At 49.6% G+C, this 25784-nt stretch overlaps 1 protein-coding gene across 3 annotated transcripts in view; it reads right to left on the reverse strand.

Annotated features, from left to right (window-relative positions):
* The window catches only part of ARHGEF18 (Rho/Rac guanine nucleotide exchange factor 18), a 58662-nt gene that overhangs the window by 18246 nt on the left and 14632 nt on the right, over positions 1-25784 (reverse strand). For 2 of the 3 annotated variants that reach the window (XM_060094282.1, XM_060094281.1), the window contains exons 2-8: positions 8205-8343; positions 6592-6704; positions 6293-6433; positions 4674-4924; positions 3809-3934; positions 1788-1905; positions 646-894 (exon numbers count right to left, since the gene is read on the reverse strand). In XM_060094282.1, coding sequence (XP_059950265.1) covers positions 646-894; positions 1788-1905; positions 3809-3934; positions 4674-4924; positions 6293-6433; positions 6592-6704; positions 8205-8272 — 1066 coding nt within the window. In that variant the 5' untranslated portion in view covers positions 8273-8343. Of the gene's footprint in view, positions 1-645; positions 895-1787; positions 1906-3808; positions 3935-4673; positions 4925-6292; positions 6434-6591; positions 6705-8204; positions 8585-25784 lie in introns of those variants that run through there. The other variant, XM_060094280.1, reaches the window with a different exon arrangement.

Below are 25784 nucleotides of genomic sequence, written 5' to 3' on the forward strand. Positions count from 1 at the left end.
AGGTGGGATGCTGGGGGCCACGGAGGTCCATGGCCCAGGTGGCATCCGCTACCCCCACTGGGGCCTGTGACTGTTGTTTAGAATCCTGGGGCCTCTGCTAAATCTGGGGTGTCCTGATACCCCGGGTTTCTGTTCAGGAGTCAATGACTCGGTGTGCCCTCTTCACCCGGTGGCTTTCCCTGTGTGCACCACACCATCTCAACCACCGGACACACAGGGTGCTGGTACGACCACCTCCACCTCGTTCCTGCTCTACTTCTGCGCTTGACCTGACTCAGCAGGTAACCTCTCTTCAGCCGCGAAGCAGCCAGGCTGCAGGGGCTCTGTGCCAGCTGGTGCCCATCAATCCAAAATAGTGCTCACTCATCCAAGAAGGTACCCAAGACTCCAAGGTGGTGCCACTGACCCAGGATGGTGTGCCACTGATCCAAGATGGCATCCACCACTCCATGGTGGTGCCATCAACCCAGGATGGCACCCACCACTCCAAGATGGTGCCACCAGCCCAGGACGGCGTCCACCACTCCAAGGTGGTGCTACTAATCCCAAATGGTGTCTATCACTCCAAGATGGTGCCACTGATCCAAGATGGCGCCCATCAACCCAGGATGGCATCCAGCAGAGGTGACTGGAGCGGGACTTTACCTTTTAGGCGCCCGGACGTGGTCTTCCAGCACAGCATGCCCTCCAGGTGGAGCTGCCGCTGCAGCATGTCCTCCTTGCGGAAGGTCAGCCCGTTCTTGAGCTTGCTGGAGGACTTGAGGTCCATCTTCCCCGCGATCTCCCTGAGGCGCTGGCCTTTCTCACACTCGCTGACCCTGGCGTCCACTTGCGAGATGATGCCTTTGATGAGGTTCAGGGCCTGGGTCAGGTCTTTGTGGTCCTCGGAGTCAGCTGCCACACACAGCAGAGTTAGCGCTTTCCTTGGTCTGCGTCCACGAACACGATGGAGGCGGACAGGCTACGGGGTCGAGGAGGTGTGTCCCGAGGCCACTGCCCAGAGGACCCTTGAGAATCACCTTCCAACTCGAATTTCCTGAGATGTAAACGCTTCTCCAAAGTAAATGTGACAGCCCAGTGTTTGGTTTTCACCAAGACAGAGCTTCTGTCGAATGCAGAAGCTGAGGTGCAAATTAAGCGGCAAAAACAGCCCCTGCATAACTCCGCTGGCCATTCCTCGGTAAACAGACTCCCCCCTGCCCTCCAGCTCTCCATAAAAGACTCCCTCCACCTCCGGCCATTACCAAGGGCTGGCTCCTCCCACTCCAAGGGCTCTGCTTTCATGGCAGGGGAACATTGTGCATTCTCCCACCACCCAAATCCCCTGGAGATAAGGGAGGTGCGGTCAGCACTGGCCTGGCCTCCGGGAACCCCCGGCTGGGCTACATGCCCTTCCTCTCTGCCCTCCACGGCACCAGGTATGTGACACAGAAGTCACCTCTGGGCCTGTGAGGGTCACCCAGGGGTGACCTTAGCAAGGGCACTACCTGTGTCTTTTCATCCACTCTCCAATACTGACTGAGGGCTGCTCCAGCCCAGACTGTGCGGGGACTCAGGGGGGTAAGGGCAGGCGAGACCAGGCACCCTGGTTGGAAACCCTAGCACCCAGCACAGTGGATTCTGCAAGGTGGCAGCTCAGTTAGTGACTGCTGAGCCCAGCTGAATCTGGAGAACCAGGGACAGATGGCAGAGTGGATTATCTAACCCACTATTAGAATAGGGGGTGGGGAGACAGAGACCCTCCTCCCCACCAAGCACCTAAGGGCAAGACAGGAGAGCTACCGTACCTTCCGTGTTCTGAATAATACGCTCCACCAGCACGGGGTACTTGGTTATGCGCTGGGTGACCAGAAGGATACACTCCTGCACGCCAAGCCGCCTCACGATGGAGAAGTTGCCGATTCTCTATGAAACGGAGAAAACAAAGCCATGCTGCGAGGGTGTCTAATCTCCCGCCACATCAGTTCATGGTCGGATATCGAGTGATATCCAGTTCACGGTCCCTTTTCGGCTTATGGGGACCTTTTCCTTGCCGCTTTGCAGGTACTTGAAAGCAGGGACTGCCTGCTGTATACAGAAAGGCCACAAAGGCAGAGGCAGCCTCACCTGCTATAAGATGTGGGCCCCCACAGAACCCATTAGGAAGAAACCAGCCGGGGGGTGGGGGAGTGAGTGGGGGGGTGGTGGTTATGGGAATCGCCTGGAGAGCTGTCCATCTGCACACGCACACGCGCAGACCCTAACCCTGCTGATGGCCGTCGGGACCCTCCAGACGCGGCTGGGACGGTGCTCTCTGAACTGGCTCCCTGGCTGCTGCTGGTGCACGCTTCTGGCTACGAGCCTAAGAAGTGGTCACCTGAAGTCACTTTGTTTCCCAGCCACATCATGTGGCTTGCGGGATCTTAGTTCCCTGACCAGGGATTGAACCTGGGCCCGCGGCAGTGAAAGTGCCAAGTTCGTAACCACTGGACTCAGGTCCCCAAACGACCCTCTCCTTTTCACGTCTACCCACTGCAAGGATAATGGAGTGAAAGTTTTTTAGAATTTTTTTTTTTTTGGCCACACCTCGTGGCGTGCAGGATCTTAGTTCCCCGACCAGGGATCAAACCTGTGCCCCCTGCAGTGGAAGCACGGGGTCTTAACCACTGGACCGCCAGGGAAGTTCCCTGGGGTGAAATTTAACAACCCTGCATCCTTAACTCTAGACCTTTAGTTGCCGGATATCATTTCAGGGTAGAGTCCTTGGGGTACAGGCTGCAGATGTGGAGCTGTTGTGGGGTGCAGTGGGCCGGGGCTGCCTCAGGGCACATGCTGACCAGGCGCCCAGCAGCCCTGACCCAGGAGTGCCTCCCAGGATGCGGGGGGTGGGGTGGGTCTTGCCCGACTACTGACTCAGCTCCTGGGCCCTGAGCACTTGCACACTGCTGGGCAGAAAGAAGACAGGTGTGGGTCATTCCATGGGCCGCGGGTGATGCATGGGGACCAGACAGGGGAGGAGGTGACGAAAGGACAAAGGCTTAGAGGAAGGCAGGCCTTGCATCTGCCAGAGCATCCGAGGCAGAGCGGGTGGCTCTGGAGGGCCGGTTCCCGGGGCAGGGCGGCCCCTTGCGAGGACACTCATGTCCCCTCAACGGTCTGAGGACCCATGGTCATCCATTGAGGGGCATCTCAGGGGCCACCCTGCTGCGGCAGGAACAAAACCCTAGGCCTGCTTTGCTTTACACCCGGGGATTCTCCAGAGCTTTCACCACTGTGTTCTGAATGAGTTTGTGGTTAAAAATGAGACAGAACCTTGAAAAATCACTGCCTTATAACAAGTTGTTTATAATCCCAAGCTCTCCAAAAGCCTACAGTTCTGGGGGCGGGGGAGGGGACGGGGAACAACCTATTGCAAAGAGGTTACTTCTTATTTTTTTAAATTAAAAAAATTTTGGGGGCTTCCCTGGTGGCGCAGTGGTTGGGAGTCCGCCTGCCGATGCAGGGGACGTGGGTTCGTGCCCCGGTCTGGGAAGATCCCACATGCCGCGGAGCGGCTGGGCCCGTGAGCCATGGCCGCTGAGCCTGCGCGTCCGGAGCCTGTGCTCCTTAACGGGAGAGGCCACAGCAGTGAGAGGCCCGCGTACCGCAAAAAAAAAAAAAAAAAAAAAAATTTTTGGCCACACCGTGCAGCACGCGGGATCTCAGTTCCCTGATCAGGGATCAAATCCGTGCCACCTGCATTGGAAGCGTGGGTTCTTAACCACTGGACTGCCGGGGAAGTCCTGAGGATATGTTTTTAATTAAAAATAAATACTTTTTTTTTTTTTACCTTGATCAAGTTTTGAAATTTCTTGTTTTGCTGCAGCAGCAACTTGTAGTGACTGACGGCTTCGTTGTGGCCGCTACAAAAGACACCGTATTTTTCTTTCATTCTCTCCCCATTTTCACCTGAAAACTGAAGAGAGGCCGTGGAGGCGTTACTAAAAGGAAACACAAAAACTGCCAGGGAATAGTTTCACCTCATTCGCCTGACTCTGCTAAAACGCAGATTGACTTGACTTGGGATTTCACTTTCTTGTCTGGCTCACTGGCACCCAAACAGAGAAATGCTTTAGTATGTGGCGTCTCAGCACAAGGTACCGAAAGGGAAAAGGAGAAAATGTCTACAAGTCACAGGTGCTTGTAAAACATCCTGAAATCCGAGAAGGAAAAATAAATTTAAGTGGAAGAATGTTAGAAAAATTCAAAAGCGAACGGCATCTTCTTCCTATGAATCCTAGTTAGCTGACTTGGGATGCTCTGGGCACTCCAAGGGCAGACGAAGGGTCCTGGGTCCCCTTTGTCAATCTCGGTCTCGGCCCAGAAGTCCACTCAGGAGTCAGATCAGGGTCAACGGCCCTACCATGGATGGCTCTGGTCCAAAAACCAAACAGCCGTCAAGACCAAAAAAAATAAAAGCCAGCCAACCAAACAAAAGCCCAGAACACCCACTGGATAGTGTCTAGACGAGTGCGTTTGCCATTTGGGTCTCTGTTTCTAGGCTGGTGGCACGATGCGTGGCTGTTAAGGAGCCGGGACTTCAGTCCTTGGGGGCTGGGGCTCTCAGTCAATGGGGGGCATGTTCTTTCTGCATTGGAAGGAAAGAGACGGGGCAGGGGCTGGTCCAGGTCCGGAGCCGCCCTGGCCACGCCTACCTGCTGTACCAGGAGGTCCCCGATCTTCTGGACGATGTAGTTGCGGTCACTGCCCTCCTCCAGGGACTCCTGACGGCGCTCCTTCAGCCGAGACAGGAAGTGGCCGTGCACCTCCAGCAGGTCGTCTGCGCCCGGGAAGAGGAGGCTGACGGCCTTGGGGCTGAACTGCAGCTCCTCCCGCAGGGCCTTGGAGTAGACCTTCAGCATGATCTTGAGCGTCCGCACGTGGTGGGCCTCCGTCTGCATCAGCTCTGCCCGGACAGGGACACGGGACTTAGTGGTGCGGGGCCAACGCCCCGGCTTGGCCCTGCCTTGTACCGCGACGGGCCAGGCTGGCTTCTCAGGTTTCCGCGAAGCCCTCGCCCTGGTGGTCTGACAGCCCAGGGGCCAGGCTTCCTGTCTTCCCCGGCCCAGCAGTGCTGGGGGCCCAGCTTATGGGGGCAGCGAGGGGTGGAAGCACATCAGGAAAGACAGGACCGGGATGTGCGCTGGGACCTCAGATGCACAGGAGGGGTTCCTGCCTAATGTCAACCGAAGATGTTTCCAGGCTGTTTGAAACAAGAAGACTGTTCTGACCAACACCCCTCCCTGGGATGTGAAACTTGCATGTCAGAGACCTGCCCCAGACTATAACTGATGGGGAAAGGGGAGCTCCAGGGAGGACTTTAATTCACTGTTAAAGGCAAAGAAAGATTCGATTTTGTGATGGAGTTCCTCTGCCATTTAAGTCAAGGCCTTGAAGTTGTTAGAGATGAAACAGAAGTCAGTGGCGCTGGCCGGGGCCAGGGTCGCCAGCCACAGGGCTTGGAAGGACTCTGCGCTTGCCCAGCAGCGGAGACAGCGTGACACAGGACTGCCCAGAGGGAAGCGACGGACTGCACTGCCCACCCCCCCTAGGCAGGACTCCTGGCCGGGCTCAGGCTCTCCTCCCCACCCACACCCCAACCTGCTCTGGCCCTGGCAGGGAGCTCAGTGTGCAAAACGTGGAAGGAAGTGAGTGTCCACTGGTGAGTGGAAACCACTGAGCAGTGTTGGGGGCCTGGAGGGGCCCACGGGGGGCACCCAGCCCAGGGATGAGCGGTGCCTGGGAGATGTGGTTTCCACAGCGACTGCAACATCCCATATAAGGACAGCGGCTGCCCACGGCCAGGTTTTCCAACAGCCGGTGGGAAGGTGCGCCCACCCCGGAGCAGCGCTACAGTCACATGCAGAGAGGGACCTGCCTCCAAAACTTCCACCACACCCAGGACTGTCTGTGGTCACCAGGGATGACTGGGATGGGCCCAGGCGGTCTTCTCTCCTGGGGTCACCAGCAAGGTAAGGACGAGTCAGGACTGGGCATTCGGTCATTCCTGTCCTTGGGGACTGGTTCTCACAAAGCGCCGTCCGGCCACCTCCTTCCCGGCCCGGAAGGCAGGGCTACCCTGGGGCAGTAGGTGGAGTGGGCCACACAGTCTCAGGGAGGGTTAGCAGTGGAGCCCTGGCTCCCAGATGGAATTAATAAATTAAAAAAAAAAAAAATCAAGAAGAAGAAGAGGGAGGGGGAGGGGGAGGAGAAAAAGAAAAAGAAGAAGGGGGAGGGGGAGGAATGGAAGGGCTGGCGTGGCAGGCCTCCTTACCATAGAGCACATCCTGCCTTTTCACCACCTCCCTCTTCTGTTTCTTCACATATGCGGGGTCCACAGAGAGGCTCCAGGACTCAGCCTCGAACTCATGGGCATCTGCTTCGATCTCACGCCTCAGCGAGGCAGTGTAGGGGTCTGAGGGAAGGATAGGAGGCCGCTGCTCAGGGGCCCGGGGCCTTGGCAGGCTTGGGGCTGCCCCTGTCCGTGCCGCCTGGATGCCCGGATGTGGGTCCCAGTGCCTCCCAGTGAATGGAGACCACCTGACACCCGAGAAAGAATCGAGGTGACGGTACCTTCTATAAAGATGGAGTCAGTGTTCAAAGATGTAAGTGAAAGAGAGTCATCGGCTGCCTGCTTGAACTTCAGAGACACTGTGTCGGTTTCATCCATCTCTCCTGTGACTGGTCTAAATGGAAATCATAAAACCAGTCATTTAAAAAAATTGCATTACACACACACACACACACACACACACACATTCTACAAAGGCAAATCACGTTATTACTCAATCTGATTAGATACTATTTGAGAACTTTCTGGCTATCAACATAAGTCTTAACTCACAGAACATTTTGAAAATTAGGAGACTATCTGTCAATGTGACATCAGGTCTTCTTCCATCAAAACTGCCTTTTTTGGGGGGGGAATACAGTTGATGTACAATATATTAGTTACAGGTGTATAACATAGTGATTCACAATTTTTAAAGGTTATACTCCATTTATACTTATTAAAAAACACTGGCGATATTCCCTGTGTTGTATAATATACCTGTTTATTTTATTTTATTTTTTAAAATAAATTTATTTATGGCTGCGTTGAGTCTGTTGCTGCGCGCGGGCTTTCTCTAGTTGCGGCAAGCGGGGGCTATTCTTTGTTGCAGTGCTTGGGCTTCTCATTGTGGTGGCTTCTCTGTTGCGAAGCACGGGCTCTAGACATGCGGGCTTCAGTAGTTGTGGCACGCGGGCTCAGCAGTTGTGGCTCGTGGGCTCTAGGCTCAGTAGTTGTGGTGCACGGGCTCAGTTGCTCCACAGCATGAGGAATCTTCCCGGACCAGGGCTCGAACCCATGTCCCATGTCCCCTGCACTGGCAGGCAGATTCTTAACCACTGCGCCACCACCAGGGAAGCCCTATCTATTTTATACATAGTAGTTTGTGCCTCTTAATCCCCTGCCCCTATCTTGCCCCTCTCCCCTTCCCTCTCCCCACTGGCAACCACTAGTTTGTTCCCTATATCTGCCATCAAAACTAACTTCAGTTTAATGTTCAAGTACATTCTAAGGGTGCATTCATTATATGCTGCCTTTCCTGGCCACCGGAGCCCTCAGGAACCCCTGGAATTCTTTCTGGCCAGAGTAGGGTGGACACAGTCTCACTCCCACTTGAGATTGGAGGGAGAATCCTTTCTAGAGGAAAAAGAAAATCAGCTCCTTTCCCCACCGACTCATCCAAGGATCACTGCAGTGACATTTTTTTTTTTTACATGAGGTTTTCTACCTGAACGCTGCTGAATGCAATATTACAAGAACCACCTCAAAGTCCTAGGAAAATCGGATTAAGGCATGAATAACAGGACACAAACTTCGCGGCAACCTCAGTGGGCTTCCAGCCTCGTCTGGAGGACACAGAGGAGCCCTGTCCAAGGGCCCTTCAAGAGCAGGAAGCAAACTGGCTCCAAATGGCCGAGGACCCCCAGAGCACATCATTTTTGAAAAAGGAAAAGGAGTGAATCTCCAAAGCAGGTGTTAACAGCAATCTTGCCGCTTGGTGGGGCTCTCCCCAACCCCCCCTACTGCCCCCACCGAGGGTCTCCTTCCGGAGAGGCTGCCCTCAGGGTCCCTGAGGAATGCCACCCCTGCTCCCTCCCTTCGCCAGCCCCTGTGGCAGAGGGGCTACCCGACTCACCCAAGTCTCGTCCCCGTTCCCGCCGGGCTGGGTGCTGGCTGTGGACCCCCCTTCTGCGAGACCGTCATGCCGACATTCCTGGCCAGGCCCGGGCTGCCATCGGACAGGAGGGTGGCCCTCGGGTGCTCCTTCAGGGAGGCTGCGACGGAGGCAAAGACAGAGCTGGTGCTGAGGAAGTGGGCAGGGTAGCGGAGGTGGCCCGTCCGGAGGCCCCGCTCCGACTGGGGCCGCAGCACGGACAGAATCTTGGAGGTCAGCAGCTCGTTATCCAGAAAGACGTTCTCGCTCCACTTCCTGGGAAAAGAGCTGTAGAACGAGAGCTCGGGGCGGCCGTGGAGCGAGCTGGCCCCCTTGCTGCTCTTGGAGTGGGTGTTCCCCATGGTCACACTGGGGGCGCTGAGACCCGGCTGGGCTGTGCCCGTTTTTATAGCCCTGGGGGTGATCCTTCTAGAAATGGAAAGCTGCTTCTCTTACTGTATTGGCTGAAGCCTTGGGTATGGAGGGCAGGAAGTTGGTCCCCGCTGTGACCGTTTAGTGTGGAAATTACACAGTATTTTCTCCGCAGGGAAAATAAGAACAACACGACAACTCCTCCACCCCATATCCCTCCGTCTTGGTAGGGGATAAAAAGCAAAGAGCAGTTTACATCCACCGCAAAGAGTCTTAAGATCACGGATTGGGAGCTTGTGCCGACATCACACACATCTCCGATTGTAATTAATCTGAGACCGGCTGTCAGGATGATGCTGAGACGCAGAGACCATGGGGTCTCTGGTGTTTGGCCGCACGCGCCACTGTTCGTAATTGCTCTGATAGAATTTGACTCCCAAGGTTGATGAGAGGCCCTGATCCTATATTATAAGGCGATCGTAAACCAACCTAACACACAACAGGGGCCCCGAAGGGTTGTCTGCCCTCATCTGCTCGTTAAGAGTTGGGATATTACTGTTGATGCCAACTACCTCCAGTAGATCATATACTTGAATATGTTCTTCCCATATGTTCTATGTTAATTCATTCGATCCTCTCAATAAGTATCAAGGTATGCAATCTTATCTTCCCCTTGATAAATAAGGACAGTGAGAATTAAGAAGATATGTACAATGTCCAGTGCCACTTATATTTGATAAATGAAAGCCCATGACCTCACTCACAGGACTCCCTGATTCAAATCTGCAAGTTTTTTCATACTCGGTACTAGCAAGAATTTGTATGTTCTATTAAGGTCATAATCTACAGACAAGTACTGATCTATTATAATTATACTTGAAGTACATGATTTTTGTACTGGATTTTGGACACATACACCCAAACACATACATACACACACATAACAAAAACAAAAACAAACAACAACAAAAACAGAAATCTAGCATCAGATTGGATATTGAATAGAAAGGATGTTGAACACAAGTAAGAGACAAAGAGTCAAATTATTTTAAAAAATAATGTGATATTAGAATAAGTGTTTAAAGAATGTGAATGTAATTTTTACCTTTTTAAATTAAAAAATATGTAGTGAAAAGAAAAAAAAGAGTTGGAATGTTCAGATGTATTGTACCCACTGATCCTTCCCTATCAATGGAAAGATGCAGCTCTTGGAAAGCCAGGCTGTCATTAATGAAGCTGTTTTTTCTTTTCCTCCTCCTATTTGACAAGTCGACCATTTAAGTCAAGCCTAGTTGCGACGGGCCGCTTGGCTAATTTACTTATTCTCAGGGTGAAAGCCACATTTGAAAGCTTTGCTCTAAGACAAACAGCAGCCTTGAAAAGAAATCTGGGGACTTCCCTGGTGGTCCAGTGGTTAAGACTCCACGCTCCCAATGCAGGGGACATGGGTTCCATCCCTGGTCAGGGAACTAAGATCCCGTATGCTGAGCAGCATGGCCAAAAAAAAAAGAAAAAAGAAAAAAAGAAGAAATCTGTCTAGTGGCCTTCCTGACACGGCTCCTGGGTCCCCAATGCACCCACCCACCAGTTTCTCTATGTCACACAAGGAAAGTAGTTGAGACTCTGGTTCTGAGCAGCATGGAGACTACGTGATGCCATTTGGTCGGTGACTTCAAACATCCTGATGTCGTGATCATAAATAGCTAACAATGGCTATTATCATAGTAGACAAAGGTGACAAGGCTGTTCGTTCACATACCAACACTCGTTTGCTATGGTGAAAATCATAAATGGAGGCCTCCACGGTCCAGGGCAGGCACTTCCTGGCATTTCTATGTCCAGTGAACTCCACCCAGGCAACTATGATCTGGATGTACAAATATGGGACAAATGCTAAAATGAAGACTTTGCCCGGCGTCCTGGTGCGGCTGACAGATTGTTCCTGTGATCCGAGGTCCTGCCTGAAGTCGGATGGATTCTGCTTTAATCAAACAGCCCACGGGAGGAAAAGTCACCCTAAACACCCTCTAAGAATCACTGGCTCCAGAGAAGTTTTAGAAAATGATCGGTAATGCTAAATCTACGATAAATGGAATTAGATCTTCCTTGGATGATTAAGAAGACACTTTGAGGTTTTTGTGTCTTGGGGGTCATGATCAGGGGCCTCAGGTACAACTGGACTCAAAAGGGTACAAGGGGTAGAATTCCAGCTAAAAGAATGATGAATTAGCCCCCTAAACGTATGATATAATTTACTTATTCTAATCACTGTCTGTCTCCCCAGTAGAATGGAGGACAGTGCCTCCCACAAAACAGGTGCCAAGAAATTCACTGTTTCATGGGATTTTATTTAGCCATAAAAAAGAATGAAATTCTGGGGTTTCCCTGGTGGCGCAGTGGTTAAGAGTCCGCCTGCCGATGCAGGGGACACGGGTTCGTGCCCCGGTCCGGGAAGATCCCACATGCCGCGGAGCGGCTGGGCCCGTGAGCCATGGCCACTGAGCCTGCACGTCCGGAGCCTGTGCTCTGCAACGGGAGAGGCCACAGTGGTGAGAGGCCCGTGTACCACAAAAAAAAAAAAAAAAAAAAAAAAAAGACACGTGTTTGCAGTATGAACTGAAGCAAGAATGCAGGGGGCACGGCCTGTTCAACCTCAGCTGGGAACGTGCGTCTTAGTGACTCACATTTTTCACTGCAAGTGTCTCTGCATGTGACTGTGAAAACACCCCACAAGTACTGATTGGAGGGTTACAAATACATTTTAGCCAGTAGGTGAATTTGCAAAGACAGAATCCTGCATCCATACAATGGAATAGCATTCATCTAAAGAAGAAATGAGATGCTGAAACATGCTCCGATGTGGATGGGCCCGGGAAATATCCTGCTGAGTGAAAGTGGTCAGGCACACAAGACCACGCAGTGTAGGATTCCATCTATAGGAAACATGCAGAATAGGTAAATCCACAATGACGGAAAGTAGATCAATAGGTAGGTGCCTAGGACTTGGGGACATTGGAGGGTGACAGCTAATGGGTATGGGGTTTCTCTTGGGGGTTCTAAAATTGATTGTGGAAAAAAAAAGGGGGGGATTCCCTGGCAGTCCAGTGGTTAGGATTCGGCGCTCTCACTGCTGAGGGTCTGGGTGCGACCCCTGGTTGGGGAACTAAGATCCCCCAAGCTGTGCAGCATGGCCAAAAATAAATAAAATAAAATAAAACAAAATAAAATAAATTGATTGCAGTGACTCTGAATACACTAAAAGCCACTGCACTGTACACTGAAATGGGTGCATTGTATGATACGTGAATTATATCTCAGTTAAAGCTGTTCAGCGGATAAAGTCCTGCGAAGAAGGGTTACCTTTCTGCAGAACAAGCCCAGTGATTTGTAGGTTTCACACCCAGTATGACTTAGTCACGCTGCCCCTGGCTCTGAGACAGACAGGAATCTGTATTCATCCTGCCCTCATGTTTTCCTAAACCAGACAGCCATGGTGAGGCAGACAGCGGGTGGTGGGTCACTGGGATCTGGGCTGTGCTGTCGGCACAGCCATCGAACCTGATTCGGAGCTTAATTAGCACCGTCTGCCCACCGCTGAGAGGTGCCATCGATCGGCATGCTCCCGGCCTGCTGCGGCAACCGGTCCACCACAGAGGGGACCCAGAGGAGAGCCAGGAATGACAATGAGAAGTGAACGGTGAAAATGGAATAAGTTCTTGGCCCGGAGGAAAAAACACACCCGTTCTTAGCCACAAACAGCAGCCTGTTCTCATGATTTTTTTTTTTTAAACCTGTTTTGCCTCGGTTTCTTGAAGAGTGGTCTCTGTGAGCAAATCAGACGACTAAGCTGGTGTGACAGCTACGATGATCCCACTTTGGGATTTTACTTGGACAACAGACCCCACGCCACAAAGTTCAGGTTAATAGGGGCTCATTTCTAGTGTACTTAGGCTCCCGAGTGACCTGCAGTCTATAAATCCTCTGATACACAAGCACAACCCCATCAGCCCTTGGGGGAACGTAAGGACCCTCGAGGGAAGTCCATGAACAAGACTCGACAGTTAAGAACCTGTTGAAAGTCATTTTTCAAGGAAACTCATTATGACATATCAAGTGACCATCTTAATTGGGCTTAAACTGTCCTTTATAATCTAGAAGCATACTGGCTTCTAGAAACACCAACTTCCAAGCAAGAATTTTATATTCTAACCAACAAGGACCTACTGTATAGCACAGGGAACTATACTCAATATCTTATAATAACCAGTAATGGAAAAAAATCTGAAAAAGAATATATAGATATATATATGTATAACTGAATCACTTTGCTGTACACCTGAAACTAACACAACACTGTCAATCAACTATACTTCAATTTAAAAAAAAGAATTCTAGGCTTCCCTGGTGGTGCAGTGGTTGAGAGTCCGCCTGCCGATGCAGGGGACACGGGTTCGTGCCCCGGTCCGGGAAGATCCCACATGCTGCGGAGCGGCTAGGCCTGTGAGCCATAGCCACTGAGCCTGCGCGCCCGGAGCCTGTGCTCCACAACGGGAGAGGCCACAACAGTGAGAGGCCCGCGTACCGCAAAAAAAAAAAATTCTATATTCTAAATGGCAGATTCCTCCTGCTACTTGATGGGAAAGTAACTGGAAACATCTTTGGGAAGCAGCTGGGCCCGGGCACAGAGGTCCCTGCAGTTTTCTGCAAAAGGCCATGCAGGGGACTTCACTGGTGGTCCAGTGGGTAAGACTCCGTGCTCCCAATGCAGGTGGCCTGGGTTCGATCCCTGGTTGGGGAACTAGATCCCACATGCCGCAACTAAAGATCCCGCATGCCACAACTAACAAGTCCGCATGCCGCAACTAAGAGCCGGAGCAGCCAAAATAAACAAACAAATAAATAAATATTAAAAACAAAAAAACAAACCAAAAAACCACCAGCCGCCCGGCAGTTTCAAAGGCTTGGCTTCGAAACAGCTGCCCATTTTCTCATATTTGGTGAGGTCCTAGGCCCCTCTCCCTGCCCCCATTCTTTGTGTCTTCGAAGACTTTTCTCTCAGGCTGCGAGTGCCACCTGTCTCTGGAGAGTTCTAGCAAGCACGGGCTGTGGGCGAGTGTTCGAGAGACAATTAAGAAAATCTGATACCAAATGAAGTTTTCAGTTCACAGTTCCCGGCTTGGCAGCCACCTGGGAATAGACTAAATCAATGCCGAGACAACTCATTGATTTCTCTGCCCTGCTTCAGTTGGATGTTACAAAAGCAAGACAGCATAAAAAAGAAAAATACAGGAGGGGGAAACCCCCCCACCCCCAAACCTTAACCCCATGCCTCAGAGGACAAAGAGAGAAAAAAAAAAAAAAGAAAAAAGGAAAAAAAAAAAAAGGCATATTGGGGCTTAGAAGTATGAGCCAGAAAGAATACTCTTTGTGAACGTGAAATTTAAAAAATACACAAGCCCCCCCCCACCTCCCAAATTACGTCAAACCCAGCAAACACCACTTAAAAACGAATTGTGGGATCTTCTTGACTGCGTGTGCAGAAGACTTAAAAATCACAAAACAGTATAAAAGTAGAAATAACCTGTACTGCCACCACCCACAGTTAACTGCTTCTGGAATGAATATTTATAAGTTGAGAATTAATGTTTAATAATGCGTGATCTAGAGATCTGTGTTGAAAAATCCCTCGTGTATAGCAAAAGGATAATATGGTAGCAAATATATATTTTTGGTGTAAATATCATGCAGGACATGTGGGTTATACCATCAAGCGATATGCTTGCAAATCACTATTCTACAAAATAGTTTGTATTACTCTATGGATAATTCCGGAAGTTAATGCAGAAAGGACCAATGGCCATGTCCATGGGCATAAAAATGAACCTCAACTTAAACTTCATGCTTTTCACAAACAAGAACTCAAAATGGACCACAGATTTAAACAGAAAATGTAGAACTGTAAGACTTTTCAGAGCTAACATAGGAGAAAATCTTCAGGAACTGGGGCTTGGATGGGTGAAAGAGTTCTTTGCTATGACACCAGAAGCCTGATCCACAAAAGAAAAATATATCTTTAAACTGACTTTGTCATAATTAAAAACATTTGCTTGAGGAAGATCTGTTAAAAGGATGAAAAGACAGGCTACAGAGTGGGAGGAAATATTTTGCAAACTGCCTATCTGACGAAGGACTAGCATTTAGAATATATGACGCACTCTCAAAATCCAACAGTAAAAATACAAACAACCCATTCAGAAAATGAGCATAAGAGATGAAGACTACATTTCACCGAAGAAGATATACAGATGGTAAAAAAGCATGTGAAATGATGTTCAAAATCATTTAGCCATCAGAGAAATGCAAAACCACCGTGAGCCGTCACTACCAGAGCGGCTAAAATAAAAAACGGTGATGATGCTAAATGCTGGTGAGGATGTGGAGAACTGGATCACTCATACATTGCTGGTGGGAATGTAAAAGGGTGCAGCCACTCTGGAAAACAGTTGGGTGGTTTGTAAAGAAAACTAAACAATTGCATTCTTGTGTATTTATCTCAGAGAAATGCAAAACTCCGGTCCAGACAAAAACCTTTACATGACTGTTCGCAGCTGCTTTGAGGCCAAAACAGGAAACAACACAGATGTCTTTCACTGAGTAAACGGTCAGACAAACTGCGGTCCATCCATGCCACGGAATACTACTCGGCAAGGAAAAGGAACTGTTGATAACACACAGCAACCTGGGTAGATCTCACGGGCGTTATACTGAGATGAAAGACAATCTCAAAAGGTCACTGTATGATTCCATTTATGTAACATTCTTTTTTTTGGCTGCACTGAGGGGTTGCGGGATCTTAGTTCTCCAACCAGGGATCAAATCCAGGCCCCCAACAAGGGAAGTGCGGAGTCCTAACCACTGGACCACCAGGGAATTCCCTATGTAGCTTTCTTGAAATGACAAAATTATAGAGATAGAGAAAAGATTTGTGGTTGCTGGAGTTTAAGTGGGGGGGGGGTGCGCGTGAAGAGTGGGTGAGAATATAACGCAGAAGTTCAAGGGCCACCTGTGGTGATGGAACAGTCCTGGATCTTGAGGGAAGTGGTGGCTGTGGGAATCTACACATGTAATAAAATGGCATTGGACCAGACTCACATATTGTCCAGATGACAATTTCCTCATTTTGACATCCTATTATATTGTAGTTACAAAGAAGTAACCAGTGGGGGAAACTGCGTGAGGGGTACACGTGACCTCTCTGTACCACCTTTGCAATTTCCCGTGAATTTGTAATGATTTCAAAAGAAAAAGTGTGAAACAAATAAAAGCATCACCACCAACAAAAAAAAAGAAAGAACACTCATGCCCAAAGTCGTAAACAGCTCCGGCTGCCATAATAAAAAAACAGATTGGGTGGTTTAAACAATAGAAATTTATGTCCTTATAGTCCTGGAGGCTGGGAAGTCCAAGACTAAGGTGTCAGTAGATTCGGCCTTTGCTGAGGGCTTGCTTCCTGGCTTCAGATGGCCACCTTCTTGCTGGGTCCTTACATGGTAGAGAGAGTGAGCACAAGCTATCTAGGGTTTTTTCTTATAAGGGCCTAATCCCGTCATGGGGGCCCCACCCTCATGACCTCATCTACTCCAATCATCTTGCAAAGATGATCCACCTCCTATTACCATCATGCTGGGGTCTTAGGGATGCAACATGGGAATTTGGGGGGAACACAATTCAGACCAGAACACAGTGAATAAAGCCATGTTTCCTGCGAACTCATTTAATTCCAGAGCTTCTCTTATCACTCACTGGACACCTCAGCAGAAAGAACAAGCAGCCTTCCTCTTTCTTCCCTCCCTTCATCTTTTAGAGGGAAGGCCAAAGGCACAGTCTCTTAAGAAGAATTCCTGCAGACGGTGATGGACACTCAACTGAGACCTCAGAGAGCAGTTCTGATGGCCAAGGAGGAGGGTCTGGGAATAGTGCTTTATAAGAAAGCAGGCTTGGAGACATTCAGAGAGGGTTACAATGAAAATGAGAAATGCCCGAGGACCTCATGGAGAGTCACCATAATTTGGGAGAAGAGACTGTGAGAGTATAAAAAGTAATGAGAGGGACTTCCCTGGTGGTCCAGCGGTGAGGACTCGGTGCTTCCACTGCAGGGGGCATGGGTTTGATGCCTGGTTGGGGACTAAGATCCCACAAGCTTTGCAGTGCGGCACCCCCCCCCCAAAAAAAAGAGCCACCCAATGGGATGTGGGGCTGCTCCACTGAGAGTGGCCGAACGCAAGACTTTGTCCTGGCTAGAAACCTGGGGACTTCGTGCAGAAGCCTCTGCCAGGGGCCACCATGTAAAAGAGAAATGCGCAAAGGTGTGGATGGTAAGAAATGATACCTGGCTGAGAGAGCTGCCAGACGGCCCTAGGCCAGCCATCCCTGCCTGTCCCCGACCTCATGGGAGAATCTGCCCTTAATGAGTAAATCCCCAACATCACCACAAGGCACAAAGAAATTTATTTGGGGACTTCCCTGGTGGCGCAGTGGTTAAGAATCCGCCTGCCAATGCAGGGGACATGGGTTCAAGCCCTGGTCTGGGAAGTTCCCACATGCTGTGGAGCAACTAAGCCTGTGCACCATAACTACTGAGCCTGTGCTCTAGAGCCTGCGAACCACAACTACTGAGCCCGCGAGCCACAACTACTGCACCCACGCGCCACAACTACTGAAGTCCGCACACCTAGAGCCTGTGCTCCGCAACAAGAGAAGCCACCATAATGAGAAAACTGTGCCCCGCAATGAAGAGTAGCCCCTGCTCGCCTCAACTAGAGAAAGCCCGCACACAGCAACGTAGACCCAATGCAGCCAAAAATAAATAAATAAATAAATAAATAAATAAATAAAATTTGTAAAAAAAGAAAAATATTCTTTGTTATTAGCATGAATGTTAAATACCGTCATCCTTCGGTATCCGGAGGGGATTGGTTCCAGGGCCTCTAAGGATGCCAAAATCCCAAATCCCAGGATGCTCAAGTCCCTCACATGAAATGGCAAAGTATCAATACAGTTGACTCTTGAACAACATGGGCTTGAACTGTGCAGGTCCACTTATAGTGGATTTTTTTTCCCACTAAATATGTGCTATAGTTCTATACAATCCGTGGTTGATTGAATCTGAGGATGTGGAGCCACAGATATAAAAGGCCAACTATAAAGTTATACTCAGATTTTCGACTGCACAGAGGGTCAGCGCCCCTACCCCACCCCCTCACACTGTTCAGGGGTCAGCTGGATCTGCATAGAACCTATGCACACCCTCAGGTATACTTTAAATCATCTCAAGGTTACTTATCATACCTAATACAATGTAAATGCTAGGTAAATAGTTGGCTGCGAGCGCAGCAAGTTCAAGTTTTGCTTTCTGGAAGTTTCTGGAGTATTTTTGAACCTTGGTTGGCTGAATCAAGGATGTGGAACGTGTGGACATGGTGGGGGGGCAACTGTACCTTGTCTGCTTAGCTAAGGAACTGTTTCCAACTCACTGTCTACCTGTGTCTAGAGAAAAGGGAACTGCGTGATCTTTTATGCATATGTATCTTGCTGAAAATTAATCTGAGTAAAAGATTTTTGGAAAGCTCAGGTCTGAAATGACATTTCGCTGGGTACACCTGACATTTGTGAATGTTATGTTACCGAACAGGGCCTGCAACTTAGGAAGCATATGTACCTTAAAATTAAAACAAAAACAAACAATAACAAAAATGAATGGCCAAGAAGCCTCCTCTCTCTGAAGTGGATTGGTTGGCAGATAACCTGGAGGTTCATCACCTGAATAGCATTTTCCTTTTCTCCAATGACATCAATGAATATGTTGGTACCAAAATGCAGTGATTTTTTTTTTGCAGTGATGTTTTATAATGAGTAGATGCCTGCCTATTGTGATTATAGATAATTCCTCCTTTGTTTGGTTTTGTGTTAAGAGTTTACTTCTGAGAAGAAGAAGAAAAGAGGGGTTTATTTCAAAGACCTGATATCTGAGATTAAAGGGGGAAGGGGGGTCTTAAAAATTTGGAAAATGAACCCAGACAAAACTATAATTCAAAAAGATACATGCACCCCAATATTTGCAGCAGCACTGTTCACAACAGCCAAGACATGGAAGCAACCTATATGTCCACTGACAGAGGAATGGATAAAGAAGATGTGGTACATGGTCCCACATGTGGCACATGGAATATTACTCAGCCATAAAAAAAAGAATGACATAATGCCATTTGCAGCAACATGGATGGACCTAGAGATTATCATACTAAGTGAAGTAAGTCAGACAGAGAAAGACAAATACCATATGATATCACTTATAGGTGGAATCTAAAATACGACACAAATGAACATACCTATGAAACAAAAACAGACTCCCAGACATAGAGAACAGACTGGGGGGTGGGGGTGGGGGAGGGATGGATTGGGGGTTTGGGATTAGCAGATGCAAACTAGTATATACAGGATGGATAAACAACAAGGTCCTACTGTGTAGCACAGGGAACTATATTCAATATCCTAATAAACCATAATAGAAAAGAATATAAAAAGAATATATATAGATAACTGAGTCACTTTGTGGTACAGCAAAAATTAACACAACGTTGTCAGTCAACTATACTTCGATAAAATAAAAAATTTGGAAAACGATTTGATGAAGGATCATGAGGAGTAAGGAAAGGGGGCAGGATCTGAAGGAGGAGGATGAGGGGCTGCCATGGAAGACCACCAAGTTCAGATTTTCAAAGGCTGGTTATTAGAACTGATGATGCTTAACTGCAAAGGGTGACAACACAGGGAAGTAGCTCAACAGTGAAATCCACTAAGCGCAATGTGGGCTCCTGGGCTGGATCTTGGCACAGAAAACCTGGTGAAACCTGAATAAAGTACAGAGTTTAGTCAACAGTAATGTGAACATCAGGGGAAACTACGTGGGGGGGGTATAAGGAAACTCCATACTCTCTTTGCAAGTTTTTTATAAACTGAAAACTATTCTCAAATGAAAGTTTCCTTTATTTTAAATAAAAAGTTAAGTTCAGGAGGAACTGAGCCTGGTTAAAAACAAAAGAATAACATTTGAAAAGGTATGTGTGTGCAGGTGCTCCGAGTTATGTTTCAAAAGGGCAGGAATGGGCCAGGCCCCTCTTGGGACAGAAGGAGGGAAGTGACAAGTAATCGAAAACATTTAGGGACACCCATGTTCACAGCAGCATTATTCACAATGATGCTGAGGTGGAAGCAACCCAAGTGTCCATCGATGGATGAATGGATAAACAAAATGTAGTCCTTTTTTAACACTGGAATATTATTCAGCCCTAAAAAGGAAGGAGAGTCTGACACCTGCTACAACAGGGATGAACCTTGAGGACATGATGTTCAGTGAATGAAGTCAGACACAAAAGCACAAATACTGTATGATTCCACTCATGTGAGGTCCCTAAATGAGTCACATCCACAGAGACAGGAAGTAGATGGTGGGTGTCAGGGGCTGGGGGTGGGGTATGAGGAGTCAGTGTTTCATGGGGACAGAGTTTCAGTTTGGGAAGATGGGAAAGTTCTGGAGATGATGGTGGGGATGGTTGCCCAACAATGTGAATGTGCTTAATGCCACCGGGCTGTGCACTTACGATGGTTAAGATGATAAAGCTTTTGCACAGCAAAGGAAACCATAAAGAAAACGAAAAGACAACCTAGGAACTGGGAGAAAATATTTGCACATAATACCACATAATACCACCTGACAGAGAAGAAATGAGACTCCCCCCTCCCCCCCATTTTTTTGGGCCACACCGCGTGGCTTGTGGGATCTCAGTTCAGGGATTGAACCCGGGCCACAGCAGTGAAAGCCCGGGATCCTAACCACTAGGCCACCAGGGAACTCCCTAAAATGAGACTCCTTAACCGTGGCTTCCTTTTTTCTCCTCTGTTGGTGAGATGGCACTTGGACCAGAAAAGATTAGAGAAAACACGTTGAGAATGGCGTCGAAGCTCAATGCAGGACGAGGGACGTGTAGCTGACCTCAACTCCTCAGTACCTGGCACATGGCTGTCCAGGGACACAGATGGCACCAACTAAAGTCGCCAGATCGGACAACGTTTGCGTCAGACACAGAGACAGTTTGCTGAGCCTGTGTGGAGTGCCTCTGGGGAGCCGGGGAGGGCAGAGTGACAGAAAACAACAGAAGGGCAAAGCGATCCTGATTGGAAAAGAGGAAGGAAGTTAATCGTACAAACTCGATGTTGATCTCTGGCAAAAAATGGCTTACGGGCTGTGGGGATGGGAAATAGGCCGTGAATCCTGGGTTTCCTGTTTCCTGGAACAAATCAAGACTAAACTCTGAGAGGTGTGCTTTGCAGCCCTACAGGAGAGTAGACAGAGAGAAGGTGTTTACAGCCACTACAGCAAATGGGTCGCTAATCCTCGTGGCTCTGGACACAGTGGGGAGACAGAGTGGATACGGGCCCCTGGGGTATCAGCTGGGTGCTGGCTGAATCCCTCATGACACCCTTGTAAATTCCAGGGGGTATTAAGAACTGATGAGTGCAGGTTGGGCGACTTTAAAATTTACTGGACATCCACACTCAAGCTTGGTAATGGACCGATCTTACGTAGAAAGAGGGTCTCTAGTGGAATACCAAAGGGCTCTGTCCTCGGTCTTGCCTGAGATGAGACCATAGGAGGCTTGCTTATCAAATTCACAGATGACATGGAGCAGAGAAGCTGCCCCAGGTTTTGTTTGGAAATAAAGACAGAGAGATGAATTAACACAAAGCTTTTTTTGGGGGGGGGCCGCCCCATGTGGCATGCGGGATCCCCGACCACTGATTGAACCTGGGCCCCCTGCGGTGGAAGTGCCGAGTCCTAACCACCGGACCGCCAGGGAAGTCCCAAACACAAAACCATCTTGATAGGCTACTATGGAGGAAATATCAAGAGATTCAGCAACGATGGGGGGCATGGGAGGTTCCCACCTGTAGCAGCAGCACAGGTGAGAAAACCAAAGGGGTTTTTGGTGCCTGCAGGCAGGCTCAATAAACCAACAGTGTGGTGCACACAGGGCTGGGTCATCTTAGGTCACAGCAGTATCAGTGCAATAACCAGAGCTAGGAGGGCCAAACTGCTGGCCGGCCAAGCCTGCCCTGGAGTTTATCTAGGGCCTGGGCCAAGTTCAGTGAGTTCACTGGCCGGAAGTGGCACCTAGAAAGCTGTGTTCTAGTAAGTACCATGGAGGGTGGGATGTAGGTGGACTGAGGCCCCCATGAGCGCCAACTTGGGCTGAGTGGGGTATGCCCTGGAGAGTTTATAGAACTACCGAGGGGTCCCAGCCGTGACTTGAGAGGAAGGGGCCGAAGGATGGGGGTGATGCTTGGAGGACAGGAAGCCCAAGATGGCGGTCCCCGTGAACAGCTGGCTCGGAAGTGGGCTCTCCTGGGGGGCTCCCTTATGTAACAGGTGATGTTAACGCAGACGTGGGATTTCTAGTTTTCCATAATAATTAAATAGCAACCGCCTGGGATTTCACAAACCAGACAGAACCACTGCTCCTGTTTTAACATTCCTTTCCATTCTTATTTCTGTTCATTTCAATGAGGTCACACGGTTGCCAACCGTCAACCATTTCTGACCTCCAAAAAATGACCATTTCCCACGGTTTGACCTAATACATGGGTGAGCTCCTGCCCAAACTTAATTTTACATCCTGCCTTTCTGTTTAAGATGTGTCATAAACATTCTGCCAGCCTGTCAAATATACTGTGTAAAGCTTTTACAACAGCTTTCCTATGGAAATCTTTTGCAATGGCTGTAAAATCACTTATTAAACACGACCATTCCTCTAACTTCGTGTTCTTGGGGGTATTTCCAATGTTTCCCGTGGTTGTAAATTAAACTGTGATGGACATCTGCGTGACACACTTCATCAGCAGTGGATACTCTCCTGGGATAAATTCTTAGCAGTTGGGTCCCCCACCCCTTGTTTCCATAGTCCATCTTCCCCCACCATAGCGCAGACCATCTGGAAGCTTCCTGAGAGCAGGCCGCTGTCTGGTCGAGCACTGTATCCCCAGCTGCTGGGGAGCTTAGTGGGTCGCACTCTGCAAGCAGGGTCGAGGGTCTGGATTCTCAGATACTTTAGATCCACTCAAAAAAGCTCTTCGGGGGGCAGGGGGAAGGGGTAAATTGGGAGATTGGGATTGACATAGACACACTACTATATATAAAATAGAAAGCTAATAAGGACCTACTGTATAGCACAGGGAACTCTACTCAGTACTCTGTAATGACCCATATGGGAAAACAATCTAAAAAAGAGTGAATATAGGTATATGTATAACTGACTCACTTTGCTGTAGAGCAGAAACTAACACAATGCTGTAAATCAACTCTACTCTAATAAAAATTTAAAAATTAAAAAAAAAAAAAGAGCTCTGCTGAGCACTGTGGTAAGCTGGGAGCACGCGGCCTCCCCCCACCAGGGAACTTGGACTTGACACACTTCCCAGGAGAGGTGGCTTCCCCTCGGCCCACACTCATTCTCTCCCTGCATTGTCCCCGGGGCCCCTCCCCGTGCTCTTCAGGGAGCCTCCTCCCCTCTGTGCAGGGCCCTCCCTCCGTGCCAGCGGGACAAGTCCTGGCTGATGAGCCAAGGCTGTGACCTCCTTGGCTGACTGCCCATCCAGGCTTGCCACCCCGGTCCCTCCCCACCTGCTGCCTGTGCGGCTTCCCACACACCTGATCGGCGTCCCCATGGCTTTGGTATAAAGTCCTAACTCTCTGGCCTGCTTGTGCTGGACTCTCCAGGGTTCGGGCCCCTCCCAGGCCTCACCTCTTGCCACCAACTGCACCCTGTACCCCAACTGTACTGTCATGCAGCACTGGGGAGCCCTGGAGTCCCTGGGAGCCCCGGCCCAGGTGCCCCTTTGGGTTGCCCTGCCCTGCTCCCCACCCCCGTGGTCTAGGCCTTCCGGTGTGCTTCCGTTACCTGCCCCCCACCCCCCTACACGCACTGCTTTCATCTCATTGCCTCAGGCCCCATCAAACCTTGACCTCATCAGGGTGAGGGTCGGGTGTCACTCATCTCTGAGTGACATCACCGGCCATCTCTGTGCTCATGGCACAGGTACACAGCAAGACCTGGTCCCTGCCAGGAAGGCCAAGGGCAGATACCCAAGGGTGAGGGCTACAGGGGTCGGGTGTGAGCCCGTCCTTGGCTATTTCACTTTAAAGACAACTTGTCACCTTTCCACTTAAGAAACAAAAAAAATCTCCACGGAACAGACTGGGCTCTGCTGGAAGGTGGGGGAACGAAATGAGGGTCTGTCAACCCTCACGGCTCCTCTCTTGATGAACTCCCTGCCCACCGCGCCCCTCGCCCCAGGACCTTATGCACTTTCTCACCCCCAGACCTGTCGTTTACTGAGTCAGCATCACCCCGACAGGACCTGTCCCGTCCTGTGCCCCCTGAAAGCTGACCTCCCCCTGCCCAAGCCCACTCTTCTCCTGGGGTCTCCGTGGCCCTCTTGCTACCCTGGCTGACTTCAATGAGGACAGCTCTCCTCCTCTGCACTGCACCCAGAGACATTCCCACCCTTGGGAACTGGGCAGACACAACTGCCCTTGGCCCCAGAGGGTGGGCTTTCCTGGCAGAGTTTATTTATTTTTATTTTTATTTATTTATTTAGGCCACACTGTGTGGCTTGTGGGATCTTAGTTCCCCGACCAGGGATCAACCCCGGGCCCTCGGCAGTGAAAGCTCGGAGTCCTAACCACTGGACTGCCAGGGAATTCCCTCCTGGCAGGTTTTAAAGTTCTGTGCCTGCAAGCAGGCCAGATGGAACCCCACTACCCGTCTGGAAGCGGGGTGATGGGTCAGGTGGCCTCTAGCTTGTCAGGGGAAAGATGAGGGCGGGGCCGTGGGTGGTCTCATCTCTAACCCCCCAGATCAGGACCCGGTCTCCCTCGGGCTCCTCCAGCCCCAGAATTCTGAGAGATGCACAAGGCCCTTCAGAACCTTTCCACACTGCGAGGTGACCTCTGATTAAAAAGTTCTGATGGCACACTAAGGAAAAACTCAGATGCGTGGGGAGAAACCGCACCCCTCCATGAAAACTGTTTGAAGCTGCTTTTTCTTCCGGAACATCTAAGAGTCAGGGACACTTCATGGCACAAAATATACGCTAACTGGAACTATTCATGTGAGACCTTTATCCTGGCAGAAATGCGCCAATCCATCCCCATGATACCTCAAGCAGTCTAGCATAATTTCGGTGACACGATGTGTAGAAAAATATTACTCTGATTTTGCATAAGGGAAAAAATGAGGTTGGCATGGGACAGTCAGGCAGAGAGCTAGGTTTTAGTGCCCAAATCACTAGATGTCAATTAAGTAGCTGGTGTACTGCCTAGGAGTGAATTCTTAGTGAATGTTCTTTTTTTAAAAAATAAATTTATTTATTTATTTATTATTTATTTTTGGCTGCATTGGGTCTTTGCTGCTGCATGTGGCTTTCTCTAGCTGAGGCGAGCAGGGGCCACTCCTCACCGCGGTGCATGGGCCTCTCACTGCGGTGGCCTCTCCCGTTGCAGAGCTTGGGCTCCAGCCGCATGGGCCTCAGTAGCTGTGGCCTGAGGGCTGTAGAGCGCAGGCTCAGTAGTTGTGGCTCGCGGGCTCTAGGCGAGCAGGCTCAGTAGCTGTGGCGCACGGGCTCAGTTGCTCCGTGGCATGTGGGATCTTCCCGGACCAGGGCTCGAACCCATGTCCCCCACACTGGCAGGCGGACTCCCAACCACTGTGCCACCAGGGAAGCCCTTAGCGAGCGTTCTTAATAAACCTTAACCTCAAAGGTTTTTTTTGGGGGGGGGGTGGCGGGCACTGGCTTAATTAGTCCATCGATAAATAAGGCACATCTCTGATTAATATCTAATGCCAAGATGGCATTTTTAAAAAAACTTATTCTTCTTTAATAAAGATAAGAACTAACTGAGGCAAACTGCTAGTGGTGAGTCATCTGAGGGGCAAAAAAAAAAGAACAAAGCAGAACATTCTTGGGCATAAATCCAGCCGGCTGCATATTATGGTCCTGAAGAACAAATGTGGCACGAACTCTTCACCTGCAAAGATTCTAGGCTGATAAGAAACGGCCCTCATGAAACACTGG

Source organism: Mesoplodon densirostris, chromosome 3 (genome assembly GCF_025265405.1).
Source record: "Mesoplodon densirostris isolate mMesDen1 chromosome 3, mMesDen1 primary haplotype, whole genome shotgun sequence".
NCBI lineage: Eukaryota > Metazoa > Chordata > Mammalia > Artiodactyla > Ziphiidae > Mesoplodon > Mesoplodon densirostris.